Genomic DNA, 16,479 nt, shown 5'->3' with positions numbered 1-16,479 from the left:
ATCGTTATGGTTTCATCACAATGTCACCCAATTCCTTCTAAATGTTTGTCCTAATATTCAAACCATTAAAAAATTTAAAAAAACTGACGATGGAATCAATGTACAATTTACAAAAATTACTTACAACATGCCTGAAAGTTGATAATTGCTCCTCTAGTTTGAATATGTCCTGAGCTTGGTCAACAAATCCTATTTGTTTGGCTAGTTCACACAGACATCTGTAAGTAAAACACAATGATTTTATATATTGAAAAAAGCCAGTAACTAAAATAAGTTTAAAATGTCATGTATTAATGCAATAAAACAGTGAAAAATTTAATACAATGTCAATGCAAAGGTATTTCACAGTTACAGAAATCCTGCCTGTTCCACGTGATCTAGTCCCATTCCTATCAAAAATGTTAAATCTTGCATTTGTAATCTGTGTGATCAACAGCAAGCTGTCATTCAGAATGCATAGCTGTAGACAAACTGTTTTCAACAGCAACATCCAATATCATAGTGTCAAGTATGCTGTGAAACTTAACAGCACAAACTATGCCACCAATTTATCCATGCTGGACATCCAGATCTTCCACCCCGGAAACAAAACATCTGCATTCCAGAGTTGGGCACTTGCTCTCCAATACAAACTGAACTCTTACCTTCCACCTGGACTTCAAGTATGCTGGTCTCCACAGTATTTGTCCTCCCTCCTCTTCACCATTTATAATTTGTAATGTCATTATTTCTCTTCCACAATACCTACGTCTCTCTCATTACTTCTTTCCAGTTTGTCTTTGTATATTGAACTATTTTCATCATTCTACTTTTTCCTCCTCTTCTCACTTCTAATTTTTTCCTCCTGTATGACCCTTCTTCATCCGTAATTTTTTTTAATTCACTTTACTTTTGTTTAGATTTGCACCTTTATTTATATCCAATTTATTACAAAGTTCTATCCTGCTGTTCATGGACCAAAGGAAACAGAAAGATTACCAAATCAGCTGTGGACTACAAAATGTTTTATGGTCAGTATGGGATAACTGACTTATCTCCGTGTGGCAGAAAAATTATTTTCACATATTAAATGAGCTTTCCAATTTTGAAGAAAACAAGGTATTGAAACACATACAGATATACAGTGGTTTGGAAAGTTGATGTGCACTAGAGGAGGAGGATATTGGTGTTTTAACGTCCCATCGACAATGAGGTCATTAGAGACGGAGCACAAGCTCGGATTAGGGAAGGATGGGGAAGGAAGTCGGCTGTGCCCTTTCAAAGGAACCCTCCCGGCATTTGCCTAGAGTGATCTAGGGAAATCACGGAAAACCTAAATCAGGATGGCCGGACGCGGGATTGAACCGTCGTCCTCCCGAATGCGAGTCCAGCGTCCTACCACTGAACCACCTCGCTCGGTGATGATGTGCACTAGACTATGGTCTACAGATGTAGATTACATTGGACGTTCAAAAGCCTCATTGTAATGCAGTTCATGAACTTATTCTGAAATTTTAAGAGAAATGTTCAGTGTTAGATGCCAAACGAACTGCAAGACCACCTAAACAAAAGGAAGAGAAGTTGCTAGATATTTCTGATTCTATATTGCAGTGCCCAGGAAAATCATTGCACAAGAAAAAGATACCACGTTTGTAACCACACATAAAGTAGTTAGACAAACCCTGAAATTCTTTATGTATAAAGTGACTGCAGTGCAAGAACTGAAAGATGTGGCCATGAAAAGCGAATCTGTTATTGTAAATGGTTTACATCTTTTACTGAGAGGAGTACCACTGATAGTTTTGATGTCATCTCGCATGCAGACGAGGCCTGGTTTCACCTCTCTGGTCATGTTAACACATAAAACACACGATTATGGTCAATGCAGAATTCTTGTTCTGTACTTGGAGTGCCACTGCATGATCATAAAATTGGAGTGTTTTGAAGAAACCATATGCAGTGAACATTAATGTTCAATGATTCATAATTTCATCAACCAGCTAAAGCAAGCCTGGCCAACATTTGTGCTCCCGGAATGCACTCACACTCTGTGAGTGCAGTCAAGTCCGCTGAGCACTCCAGCTTCCCCCAGCACTACACTATTCTGAGCAGCTGCAAGTGACATAGCTATATGCTGAAGGCTACAGACACAGGAAACTTACTTAGGCAAACATGTTTGCAACACAGTGTAGCTACTTCTAAGAGGTGAATACAGCAGCTACTTTTATAAGCAGGAGTATATCATGTGTGTCTATTTTCAACTTTTTTATTTTTCTGCCAAAGTAGTAACTTTTAATAATTGATTAAATAAACACATTATATAGTGCTAACATTGTAAGAAGAACTACAAAAAGCATTACACACAGCCGTTTAACATTATATTGTGAAGTATACAGATTTAGAATATGTAATATTTCTGGAACTATGGTTTGTGTTACAGTCAAATATATGCAGTTATGCAGATTAAATTCTGTTAAACCGGAATGTCAGCAGGACTTCATTAATTTCACAAGAGGAGAAAAAACAATGGCATAAATTGTTGAACCATACACTGAAATAACTTTAGCGGTTTGTCTGTGCAGTTGAGGATATTGCTAACGAGGTAACATTTTATAAAAGTCTTGTAAACTTATGAACTGGACAAACAAATCATTGAGTTGGGCGCTCCACTGTACACAAATCACATCAAGTCAGAAGTAAGGGGAACATTAGCAGCAAGAATCGAAAGTGTTCTTACAAATAAATCAAAATCTGCCTTCAGTTGCAGAATGTCTTGGAATCTCTTTGAGCACTAGTGACAAAATATTTCAATTACTGAGCAATATTCAATCATGTCTAATCCACAAATGACTGCTTTGAATTATGGGAAATGTTTCATGTCAAACTTGAAACGGATTTTTCCACAGGATTAATTTTTGTTTGATAGCATCAATATTGTCCCCCCATATGTTGCCAAATGATTCTCAGACTTGCATTAAGATACTTAATGAATTCAAATAATCTGTGATGTCTACAACAAAGATTTTGTCACCATTCTACCTACATTGGGTTCAGTTTTATTCCGTAATAGCTCCCATCAGTTCAGCCAGAATTTACCATTGTTTGTCAGGAAACAAGTGCATTGTATCATCTTTGTGGCTGGTGTTGTAATGGCATGTGTATGTTTTTCCACCTCCTAACAGTGTGATGGCATATTAAGCCATTTGCTTGGCCTTTAAATGACACAAAAAAATAGAGCAATTCCTATTCGGCATTGAACGAGTGGCTTCTCCACTTTTTATATTTTGGACAAGAGCACATACACAGAACATAAATCTAATTTAACACAAGTTAGTCATCAAACTGCTTGGTGTCTGACACAGCAACTGTCCAGCTCTAGCAGCATCCACCTGCAGCCTTCATTGGTTGTCCTCCTTGGCCCTCAGCCCCACTCACCACTGCACTGAGCGCGCTAAGCAGGAGCACTTGAACTCATTGAGTGCTGTCTGAGCAAGCCTGAGCTAAAGTACAATTAAATCAACTATTCATGGTCTCACAAAATGATGCTACTGTGCACAAAGCTAACAAACAACAATATGCCTTTTTTTGGGAATGTGTTATCTAAAAATACATATGGCCCCCTCGCTCTCCACACGTTACCCCATCAGACTTTTTTCTTTGGAGTGCAGCACAATCTGCAGTGTGTCGCAATTACCCATACACGCTTCATGACTTAAAAACTGGAGTAACTGCTTATGTGAGAACTATATCATTATAAAAACTGCAGAAAGTGTTTTCCAATAAAATTACACAGGTTGAGATTTGTATAGTCACTCGTGGAATTCATTTCCAGCATATGTTGTAGCTGCACATCAATTTCTTGAACATCCTGTACATCCTATAAAATAGCACAACAATTATGTAACTGGACACCAAGATAGTGGATGACACTGTAGGCTTACACAGGTTCACATTAGTAATTTATCATGCACAAAATTGACTACACAAGACTGTTGTTACATTAATTTGTGTGGCATATTACTTTACCAGACACAAGAACATTTTTACAAAATTCATTAATTGCTGTTACAAAGTATCTAGTTATACAATGTTACAATAGTTGGTTGCGGCTTGTTCAGTCATCAATTCAGTAAAAAATGTTATAGTATTATTTTCATATAATAAAGCTAATCACTTCATTGAGCTGATTGTACTACAAACATCCCATTCCCATAACTCACATAGAACTTCTGTCATACCAAGTTTCCTCTGCTGGCAATTTTTAAGCTTGCATCTACTCATAAAGGAGAAGTATTTTGAATGTCATTGGATAGTGAAATATTCCACGTGAATGGAAAAATGAGGCAATGGTGAAAATAGGCTTTTCAACTGGTGAATTCTACTCCATTAAAAATTTGATAAGACCAGCACGGAATGTAGTACTTGCTTAATAGGTATGACTCACGAAGTATTATTTTAATAGTTAATAAAACATTTCCCATTTCTATATAGGATCATTAATGTTTACAATTTATATAAAAGACTTAGTGGATAATGTATATAAAACTATGATCCCTCTTCTCTATGATGTTGTTATATAAAGAGAAGCTCCAAAATTGTAGTGAATGCAAGAGATGAGCAAACACTCAACATCTGATCCAGGTATTGGTCCCATAACATAAACAAATGTTATGTATTGCACATAAATAGATGGAAAGATCCACTTTTGTATGATAAAACAATTGCCTAACAATCAATTCCTTTAGCCACAACCACTATCAGCCACAACCACTAAATATCTGGAAGTTTGTGTACAGAGTTATTTAAAATATAATCACCACATAAACTAAGTGTAGGAAAAACAGATGCCAGACTGATTTATTGGTAGAATCCTCAGAAAATGCATACCACCTACAAAGAAGGCAGCTTGCAATGACCCCAATAAGTCCTTAATCTGACACCCTTAGTAGAATTGATAGGGAAAATAGAGAAGATCCAAAGACAAGCAGTGTGTTTTGTCAAGTGTCCATATCATAAGTGTGAATGCATTACAGAGATTTTCACCTCACTCCAGAGGTAGATGCTACATGAGAAATCTTGTGCATCATGACGTGGTTTACCATTAAAAATTCCTAGAAGAGTCACCAACATATTGCTTTATCGTACATATATCTCAAGAGAGAGTCAAGTTCACACGGAGGCTTGCCAACTGTTGTTCTTCCCTGCACAATTCACATTTGTAACATGAAAGGAGGGAAGTGACAGTGATACTTGCAGCACTCTCTGTCACACAAGTAAGGTGACACATGCAGTATAGATGTAAAAGATGCAGACACAGACGTAAATGTTATTACTCCACAGCAGCTATTGTATAAGACTAAGATAACACTATACACTTTCCAGTCACATTAATGTGACCATCTGTCAAAAGACTGAGTAAACGAACTTTGCAGTGTGGACTGCTTCAAAACATGCAGGAAGATAGTCAATGAGATTGTAGAAGGTACCAACAGGGATGTGAAGCCATGCCCACTCCAATGCCACGGCCAGTTGTGCTAGGTTTCTCAGTTCAGAATCCACAGCACAAACAGCCAGATTCACACTGACAAAGAAATTCATAGAATCTACTTCTACACTCCACAAGCCACCTTACAGTGTGGCAGAGGATACTTTGTGTGCCAGTGTACTTATCCTTTTTCCTTTTCCAGTCGTGTACGGTTCATGGCAAGAGCGATTGCTAGTAAGCCTATGAGTGGGCTTGAATATCTCTAACTTTATCGTGACGGTCTTTTTGCGAGATATAGATAGGAGGAAGCAATGTAATGCTTGGCTCTACTAGGAACGTATGCTCTCGGAACTTTAACAGTACACCATACCATCATGCACAACACCTCTCCTGCAATGTCTGTCACTGGAGTAGGCTCAGCATCTCTGCAACACCTTCACACTATTTAATGAAGCTGAAACAAAGCATGCTGCTCTCGCTGGTATCGTCTCTATTTCCTCAATCACTTCTATCTGGTATGTATTCCATCTTGAAGAGTAATATTCGAGTATTGGTTGAATTAGTGTTTTGTAAGTTACTTCATTTGTTGATGGACTACATTTCCTGAGGATTCTTTCAATGGATCTCAGTCTGGCATCTGCCTTATTCACAATCAATTTTATGTGGTTATTCCACTTCAAATCACTCTGTACACATACTCTTAGATACTTTATGGAAGCATTGTGTGTTATAAACTTTTGTGGCTAGCTGCCAACCATTTCTTAATAATCCAATAACCAGTGTTATCCACTGTTCTACTTATGAAATTGTTTGCACTGCAATCCACAGTGCAGCTTGTGTCATCTATAAATACAATTTTGTTTTACAAAGAATCTGTCATCTTTAGTGGTGATAATCAATATATGAGAAGAAAAGTTGTGGACCTAGAACAGAAACCTGCAGTACTCATCCACCCTTTTACAATATCCCGTTCAGATTTGTTACATGTTTGTTGACAGTGAAGAACGACCTTCAGCTTCCTATCCAACAGATACAAAAGGAATCATTAATGATCATTACACCTGTTCTATTACAATATGAATTATACAATAGTATTGCATGGTCCACACAATCAAATGCTTTAAGTAACACAGATGTTTTACTACGGTTTTATTTATAGACTTTGAAATCACAACATTTTATTTTCCCCAATTTAATTTATTTCTGGGAGTACTGTACTGTGTGATGAGAAAAAGTTTCCTTTAATAAAGTAGCACTGTTCGTATGCAACTGTTGATGATGTTTCAGGAAGACAGTCATAATATTTTCTTCACAACATTCTCATTAAAACATGCACAGGTTAGCAGAGCATATTTAGTGTAATCATGACAGGAAATCAGTAAGCAACATTTTTTTCTTGCCTTTTGAGAGTCAATGAAATAAATAATTTCACAGAATTAACAGCCCTATACAATGCTGGTATAAAAATGACAAGTACATACCTACGATTGGTTACTGGCACAAGGTTCTCCGAGTGCAGAGCTTCACATGTGACATGGGCACAGAATTGTGAATAATGCTCCTGAGTCTCCATATTGCATGTGTTCAGGAGTATAGCTAAACCCAGAGGTTTCAAAGAATTTAAATGTTGCTTCCAAGTGTGATCATCAAATTGTAATCGAAAAGCACTGGTATGATCATGTGTGAGATCCAAAACTTCTGCAACTGTCTGCACATGAGTATCTGAAATGGAAAAGGTCACTTCACACATTTGTCTAAATATTTACTGAGATCTTGCAATAAATGTTATTAAAATCACTTTAAATCTGTAATGAAGTGCATATGTAATAATGACAATCTCACACCCGTTAACAAAAAAGTAAAATTACAGTTTCATTTTATCATCTCCTCACAGATTCTACAATATTCAGAGCAGTACATAGGTAACTTGATCTGTGCTCAAAAGCAACCAAATTGTTTATTCTCACATTCTGATCATTTTCTTATAATAGTTTCAGGTAGATTTTTCAGTTCTAAATTTGTGTGTGTGTGTGTGTGTGTGTGTGTGTGTGTGTGTGTGTGTTTGTGTGTGAGTGTGTGTATGTGTGTGTGTGTCCCAGCTCATGTTGCTTCAATATCAACAGTAAGATTGCTAGTGACAGAGATCAGGGCACCTGACATCCTTTTCAAGGTGAATCTTGAAAAATTTCATCTTCTACATCAGCTGAATTCAGTTGCCTATTGGAGCACAAAAAGGCAAATACGCTCCTTTTTTTAAAAAACGACTCTGAAAAGTGGAGTACCAGCCACCTCATTCTACCTCCCTCACCACCTTTAAAAATTTTCCCAAAAATTCTGGTATCCAAACATATTTACACTCTTTTTTACAGGCAACTTTCCTCTCACTCCCAAAAACTCCTCTAACTGTAACTCGTTCCTACCCACCAGTCCATCTCTAAGTTGCTAAATACCCATCCACTCCCACTTGCCCATTCTCACTCACTCATTCAGCCCAACTCATTGTCATTATTTCTTTGTGTCTCTCTGTCACTGTCTCCTGTCTCACTGCCATAGTCCACTTCATTCTGTCCTACTACTGCTATCTACTGCCACTGCCTCCCTCTTGCTCTCTCTTACTGCTAATTCATTCATTCCTTCCCACTGCTGCTATCCCCTCTCTCAGTCAGTATCTATCCCTTCCTCACTGTCACTGTCAGACTCATTATCACTGGCTCTCACCCACTTCCACTTTCTCTGTCTCTTTATTCCTCTCCCACTGGCACTGTCTCCTTCACTCTTTCCTAGCACTGTTCTGTAACTGCAACTATGTTCCACTGCCACTGTGTCCCTCTCTTTCCTCCTACTCCCACTGTCTCCTTTGCTCTTTCTATACCACAACCAATGCCTACTTTCTTCTAGTATATATTACTTGTCCATGTCTTTCCCACTGCCACTGTCTCCTTCTCTCTCAGTATAAACAATTGTGAATACTTTCACATGCCAAAATTTTTGGGAAAATTTTAAAGGTGCTTAGGAAAGTAGAATGAGGCAGCTGGCACCCCATTTTTCAGTCAGAGCCGTTTAAACAGGAACATATTCACCTTTTTTGTGCTCTAATAGAAGCATTTTTCCACTCGTCCCCTTCTCAGCCTTGTCACAGCAGGGCATGTCACTCATATGAAAAGATTTTTAGGTCAGTAAAATTCTTATAATTTACTTATGTGAAATTGAAATAACGTAAAACTAATTTTACATCCAAGACTATATTTTATGTGTAAAAAAATTTTGCTGGTGGTTTATTACAACATGGGGTTGCAAGAACCCTTCTGATGATAACAGAGACACTTTAAAGCATTTTTATCCATGCTATGTCAACACTTTATAAACCACATTTTCACCTCACACTGGATTTCACATGAGTATTTTACATGCACAGGTAGGATACCTTTGAACCTCTGTATCTCAGAAAAGGATAAAGATACCCAGAAAATTTTCAAGGCTGTTTGAAATCAGGATCTTAGGAATACATCATCAAAATTTCAGCCAGTTGTTGTGCATAGCTGTCTTGGAATTCACAACTCGCTTCTAGTTTGAAAAAATTGTCAAAAAACAACTTTTTTGGAGTTCTGAGCTAATAACTTTGAACCTCTATATCTCAGAAATGGGTAAAGGTATCAATTAAATTTTCAGGGATTGTATGAGATTGCTATATTACGAATGTATCGTCAAAGTTTCGTCCATCTGCTGTACACAGCCATCTTGCAATCCATGCCTGGTTTTGGTATGAAAAAATGGTAATAAAGGCTTTTGGGGGATTTTCTAAGAAACTGTCCATTAGTAATGGCCCTCCATAAGCCACTTAAAGCTCACCGTAGACTACATCAAATGCAAAATCACCAACTGATGTGCTCCATTTGCCTAAGCAGAAGGAACTGTGTAATATTCATATCTTGACCCCATACTGTAGGACAATAACAATGAGATGATCCTTCTGCTGGGTACAAATATGGTCCCTAGTTCAAGGGCTATCCAAAACACTTGATCCTACCATTCTACCACCAACAAAACCTTTGGTATGAGCCCTGTAAGAATACCATTTTTATGCACAGCATTTTGGAACACATTATGATTGCATGCCATCACATGCATACCAATTCATTTGAATATACCTCAGGCTATGAATAGTCAGGACACAATCAGAGCTTCTGTGATTGTTATGGGAAGTGATTTGTCACTAGGATAAAACATATGGAGCCAGACAGTTTGTCAATTTTCTCTGTCTCAACAATAATACAAATTGTAATTTCTACAATATTATGAAAATGATAGATTGCTACTCCCTGCCGAAATAATATGACCAATTAGATATATGTGACCAATTAGATAATTAACAATATTATGAAAAGGAAAGTTACTACTCATCATATAATGAAGATGCTGAGTTGTAGATAGGTACAACAAAAAGACTGCCACAATATAAGCTTTTGGCCAACAAGGCCTTTGTCAAAAATGGATGACACACACACACACACACACACACACACACACACACACACACACAACAGTGAAGTGATGCTGGGGTTCATGCAAGGATGAGGTGGAGAGAGGGTAGGGCAGCTAGATGCAGTCGGGGGATTACACGGAGGACAGGGGAGATGTGGTGGGGAGGAGGGGGTAGCAAAAAAGAAGAGAAGTAAAAAGACTGGGTGCGCAGGTGGGGGCAGTGTAGTGCTGGAATGGTAAGAGGGATAGGGCTGGATGGGTGAGAAAAATGACTAACGATGGTTGAGGCCAGTAAGGTTACGGGAACGTAGGACATACTGCACGGAGAGTTTCCACCTGCACAATTCAGAAAAGCTGGTGTTGGTGGGAAGGACACTCTCCCTGCAATATATCCTTTTAATTACCGTAACCCTACTGGCCTCAACCTTCATTAGTCATTCTTCTCACCCCTCCAGCCCCTTTCCTGTTCCCATTCCAGCACTACACAGCCCTAATTCCACCAATGCAACCAGACTTACTTTTCGCCTTTTCCGCTACAACCTCCCCCCCCCCCCTCCCCCTCCCAAAAAATAAATAAATAAATAAATAAAAAAATCACTCCCCCCCGTCTAACCTCCCGACTGCACCTAGCTGCTCTGCTGTCTCTCCAGCTCATCCTTGCGAGCTCGTCAGCAGAACTTCACTGTCTCCCACCCTACCCTGGTACCCCTCCCTCTCTTCCTGGTAGGACATTAAACAGCTCCTTTCCAGTTTCCTCTTCATCACTGGGCAGTTCTGGGTTGGGAATTCTTTCATGACTCCCATTGTACTATTTAACATTTTCTTTGGTGAATTCTCCTTCATCATCATCTTTGTGTTCCCTCTCTGATGATACCTGTATAGGTTCTGAAATCTAGTCTTCAGTCAGTGCACTTTCAAAGTCAAATCTTCCTTTGTAGAATACAATGTTCCTTCCTGTGACTATTTTTCCTTTCTCTGGACACCAACATCTCTAGCCACTAGGACTGTAGTAGAGAAGTAGTGCTTCAAGGACTTGCTGTCAAACTTCCCTGTTCTCAATTCTTTTGGTACCAGTGGACAAGCAATACATCCAAACAGTCTCAGCTTACTCAAGTTATGTTTCTCATGGTACCAAAAAGCTGCAGAAATCTTTCCTTCCAAAGTTACAGTAGGACTTCTGTTAAGTGGGTATACATCAGTACCAACAGCTTCTGACATGAACGTCTTACTTAATTTACAATGAAGTATCAAACAGGAAGTTTTCTCAACAAGAGTTTCATTCCTTCACTCCAAGACACCATTTTGCTGCGGAATATATCTGATTGTAAATTAAAATTATATTTCTTGTTCTTCAAAACACTGCTTCAACTCATTCAACACGTATTCATGACTACTTTCACAGCAAACTCTGCTGTTCATCAAACTGAAACAAGCTGTAGCCAGGGCGTGAAACATCTTCAGGTAGTGAGTTACCTCCGACTTCGATTCTAGTGTGTAAACCACTGTGAAATACAAAAAGTTGCTGACTAATGTGAGCACATATTTCTTTCTGTTGAACAATTTTGGTGAGATTGGCCCACTCAAGTCACTGTGGATCAACTCAACAGGTCTGGTGGCACATTTCCTAGAGTGATTATATGGCAGCTGTGATTGTTTCCCTTCAACACAATCTGAGCATCATTCCACGGAAATTGTTGAAATGCCCAGTTCCGTGCCATTGCAATGGCAATAGTTTCTTCTCCTTTTTTAATCAAATCTTGAACTTTTTCAAACATGATACTATAATCAGTCAATTTCAACTTCCTCACAGACAGCAAATTATAATTGGGATCAGGTGCAGATAAAACATCTTTAACAGTTATTTGATTTCCTTTCCTTTTACAACACTAGTGATTTAAATTTCTCCTTTTACTTTAGCCTCAAGAAAAATGCCTGACTTAGCTACCTTGAGTTTAATTGGTTATTCCACTTTCATCTGTGTTGTTTGCTGACTAATCTTTATTTGATGCTGCAAAACAAAAACTATCTTCCTCTACTACATTAGCTGCGATCACTAAGTTGAAATTTGTTCCATCGAATAAATGAATACAATATTTTTCCACTTCAGCTGTCATCTCAAAAAACTTTTAGGTGAGAGTCTACTTGTGCCCAGGTATTTTATTACAAATTCTATTTTAAAACAAACCTGGGCTCATAACCTGATAAATTTTCAGTTTCTCACACTCAAAAATGTTAAAACTATTTATCTTATCAAATTGAAAATAATAATAATAATAATAATAATAATAATAATAACTGTTCAATTACCCGAAAGTTCCTAAATGCAATGTAACATATACCATACAGTTAAAAGGAAGTCACGCTTGATCAAGGTCCGTGTCACTTTCCATTTTTAACCAGACCTAAGGTCTGAGAAAGGAAAGAAGATAATAATAATGTTTTTGTTGTTGTTGTCTTCAGTTCTGAGACTGGTTTGATGCAGCTCTCCATGCTACTCTATCCCGTGCAAGCTTCTTCATCTCCCAGTACCTACTGCAGCCTACATTCTTCTGAATCTGCTTAGTGTATTCATCTCTTGGTCTCCCTCTATGATTTTTACCCCCCACGCTGCCCTCCAATGCTAAATTTGTGATCCCTTGATGCCTCAGAACATGTCCTACCAACCGATCCCTTCTTCTGGTCAAGTTGTGCCACAAACTCCTCTTCTCCCCAATTCTATTCAATACCTCCTCATTAGTTATATGATCTACCCATCTAATCTTCAGCATTCTTCTGTAGCATCACATTTCAAAAGCTTCTATTCTCTTCTTGTCCAAACTATTTATCGTCCATGTTTCACTTCCATACATGGCTACACTCCAAATACTTTCAGGAACGACTTCCTGACACTGAAATCTACCGTATTTACTCGAATGTAAGCCGCACTTTTTTTCCGGTTTTTGTAATCCAAAAAACCCCTCTGCGGCTCAGAATCGAGTGCAAAGTAAGCGAAAGTTCTGAAAAATGTTGGTAGGTGCCACCACAACTAACTTCTCCCATCGAATATATGTAGCGCTACACAGGCTTGCTTTGCAGGCACAAAGATAAATACTGGCACCAAAACCTTTGCGTCAGTAAAAAAAAAAAAAAAGAGGAAGACGAGCTTTTTCCTCCGTCCCGAGTTTCGACCACTGCATTTTCATACATTATCCAACGAAGTAAATACAAATTCCGTATTGTTCATCTTCGAATGTAGCAGCATTTCAATGTACTACGAAAATCCGACTGGCAATACTGTTTGGGGTTTTTGTCAATATGGCCAACTCTACATTCTGAATTTTTTCCTATCTGTGAGAAGAGATGGTTGCTAATAGGAACTTTCATGAATTGTGAATCACATGCAATTTTCTCTTCACCACAAGAATAATATGAATATAAACATTTTGCCATGTATTCTTTCGTGTTGGCTGCTACCTCATTTAAATCCTGTCTGCCTAATAAACTATGAAACTAGAGTGAGACAACAGCAAATGCGGAAGAACATACATATCATGTCATGTTTATATTCATATTATTCTTGTACCTAATAGTGATACAGTCAGAGGTGAAGCACGGCAATTGACCAGATTTTTTAATCTAAGATGGTTCTAATTTCTGTGCAGAATGTAATGTACTAAAGAGGCGTCTGCAAAGATTTTCAAACGGAGAAAAATTTTCGCTAAACTCTCGTTCAAAACATCTTGTATCATATACAGTCTATTATTTGGTTCTTGTTGATCATTATCAAAGAAAGCAGCAGTGTAAGTAACAAGCAGTCTCTTGCCATTGTTTCGCTGAGATGATTCCTCTTTTTTTTAATTTTTTTAAAATTGAATGCGGCAGTAGCGCACACAAAAGCAAGCCATGCCGCGAGCGGCGACAGGCCGTAAACACTCATTATCTTATTGCAACAAACAATGCATGACACAGTACAGTAATGCATTTTCAGCTTAGAGTGACATAAACACCTATAAGAAAGAGAACGGCGCTTATGAGATCAAAGAAAAATAAGCAATCAATTCAAACCAGACGAAGCACGAGAAAAAGGAAGGGTACCTGTATAAATACCGCCGGAGCGCCTGAGGCATAGCAATGGCTACATGGTAAAGCTTAACTGCAAAGCTTACGACTCGAACCAAACTACTGTAGCTGCATCGTCATTCATTCGACCTAAATTGTGTCTCATATTAAAATGAACCAACTTTGTTTCGATTTGGAGGTGCGGCCTAAAACTTTTCTCTCCCATTGAATTTCGAGTCTCAAATTTCACGTGCGGCTTAGATTTGGGAAATTTTTTTTTCCTTCATTTCGAGTCTCATTTTTCAGGTGTGGCTTAGATTCGAGTGCAGCTTAGATTCGAGTAGATACGGTATACTCAATGTTAACAAATTTCTCTTCTTCAGAAACACTTTCCTTGCCATTGCCAGTCTACATTTCATATCCTCTCTACTTCGACCATCATCAGTTATTTTGCTCCCCAAATAGCAAAACTCCTTTACTACTTTAAGTCTCTCATTTCCTAGTCTAATTCCCTCAGCATCACCCGACTTAATTCGACTACATTCCATTAACCTTGTTTTGCTTTTGTTGATGTTCATCTTATACCCTCCTTTCAAGACACTGTCCATTCCATTCAACTGATGATAATAATAATAATAATAATAACAATAATAACTGAAACAACTGAGCCATAAAAAACGGCAACAAGCATGGTTTTAAATCTCTGAAGTTCTTTAACGAAAGTCACAGATATAATCATTAAATTGCAATCTCAACAACATTGAATAAATTTATTTTATCTATACACCATAATGTTTACTAACAAATGTTCTGGAGTAAAATAAAGTAGAAAAAACTGATAGCTCTATTAGTTTTGATGAAGTGAAGATTGCTGCACTTTTGAAATTGTTCACTAGAAAGAGCATGAAGTTTGAACAGTCTTCTTTACTAAATTGCAGAAAATGTTAAAAATATTTTTTTGCATTGAAAAATCACCTGCATTCTGGTACATAGAAGATTTGAAGCGAATTCTTTCATAATGAGCTTTATTGTTTTTTTATACAAACTTACTCGATTCATTTGTCTTCGAATTTGTACTTTTATGTAATCTGTGCATGGAGCTAATGAAGTGCCAATCATACACAGAGTTAGATATGCAGGTCACCAATAATGATCAAAAAATGTAACATACACTGAATGGCGTGAAAAACACAATACATAATAAATTATGTATGAAAATAGTGAAGCAGTAATTATTTATTGCACTAGCCTTGATCTTTTTTTTTTCTCTCTCTCTCCCCCTCCCCTCCCCCCCCCCCCCCCCATTCAACCAGAAACACACATCACCAGATGTGAGACAAAAATGTTCTCCTGCACTTGTAGCACTTATTTTAGTCACGTATGTTTATACGATCACTTTGTGATTACCCATAATCAGCTACAGAGAGTAAACATGCTGTTAACCACTGAAGAAGCTGCAAAAGGCACTGATTTGGTGGATGAAGGTTGCAGCATGTGTTGTGTTGCAGAAATTTTGAAACTACACTCTCCAAGATTTCCAGAACTGTACAAAAGGTACAGGAAAACTGGGCGCTATGCAAGGAGACCAGGATCAGGCCTGAGAAGAAGAATATCAGTTACAAATAACCATTTTTCGCATCAAGTTTTCCACAACCCTCGCACTTGCTTTATAAGCACAAATTCATCTATACGTGCAATTATATCTATACACTGCAAATCACTGTGAAGAACGCTGGGAGAGGGTACATACAACTGTGCCAATTATTACAGCTTCATTCCCTTCCATATGTGGATCGCAGAAGGAATAATCACTTAAATGTCTCTGTGTGTGTTGTAATTAATGTAATTTACTGTTTGCAATCCCTATGGGAGCAATACGAAGGGGGCTGAATTGATCATTTAAATTTGGTTCTAGAAACTTTCTAAGCACATTTTTATCGGATAGTTTGCTTCTGTCTTCACATGTCTGTCAGTTCAGATCTTTCAACAGCTTCATGACATTCTCCCATTGGCTGAACAAACCTGTGACCATTAAGGCTGCACTTCTCTGGTTCTGTTCAACATCCCCTGTATGTCTTATTTGGTATAGATCTCACACTCTTGAGCAATATTCTAGGAAGGGTTGTATGAATGTTTTGTATGCGGTCTCCTTTCTAGGCTGATAGCATATCCCTAGTATTCTACCGATGAACTGCATCTAGCACCTTCTTTACCTACGACTGGAACTACATCACTGTTACATTTCAAATCCCTACTAATTGTTACATCCAGGTATTTTTCGGAGTTAACCGATTCCAGCTCCAAGTTGTTGATCACTGATATTATCGTCACAGGATACTACATTTTTTTCATTCTGTGATGTGCAGAATTTTATATTTTTGAACAACTAAAGTATGGTGCCAATCTATGCACCAATTTGAAAGCTTATTAAGACCTGACTGAATATTTGCACAGCTTCTTTTAGACAACACTTCCTTGGAGGTGATTGTATTGTC

The 16,479-nt window shown here is 37.9% G+C and overlaps 1 protein-coding gene across 6 annotated transcripts in view; it reads right to left on the bottom strand.

Annotated features, from left to right (window-relative positions):
- Positions 1–16,479, bottom strand: part of LOC124596296 (transmembrane protein 94) — a 493,514-nt gene that overhangs the window by 305,556 nt on the left and 171,479 nt on the right. For all 6 annotated transcript variants that reach the window (XM_047135396.1, XM_047135395.1, XM_047135394.1 and 3 more), the window contains 2 exons: positions 6,946–7,186; positions 125–218 (listed from right to left, as the gene is read on the bottom strand). In XM_047135396.1, the coding sequence (XP_046991352.1) occupies positions 125–218; positions 6,946–7,186 (335 nt within the window). The remainder of the gene's footprint in view (positions 1–124; positions 219–6,945; positions 7,187–16,479) is intronic.

This window comes from Schistocerca americana, chromosome 2 (genome assembly GCF_021461395.2).
Source record: "Schistocerca americana isolate TAMUIC-IGC-003095 chromosome 2, iqSchAmer2.1, whole genome shotgun sequence".
In the NCBI taxonomy this organism is placed as follows: Eukaryota; Metazoa; Arthropoda; class Insecta; order Orthoptera; family Acrididae; genus Schistocerca; species Schistocerca americana.
Note: the sequence above shows the minus strand (reverse complement) of the source record. Positions and strands in the feature narration are given on the sequence as shown.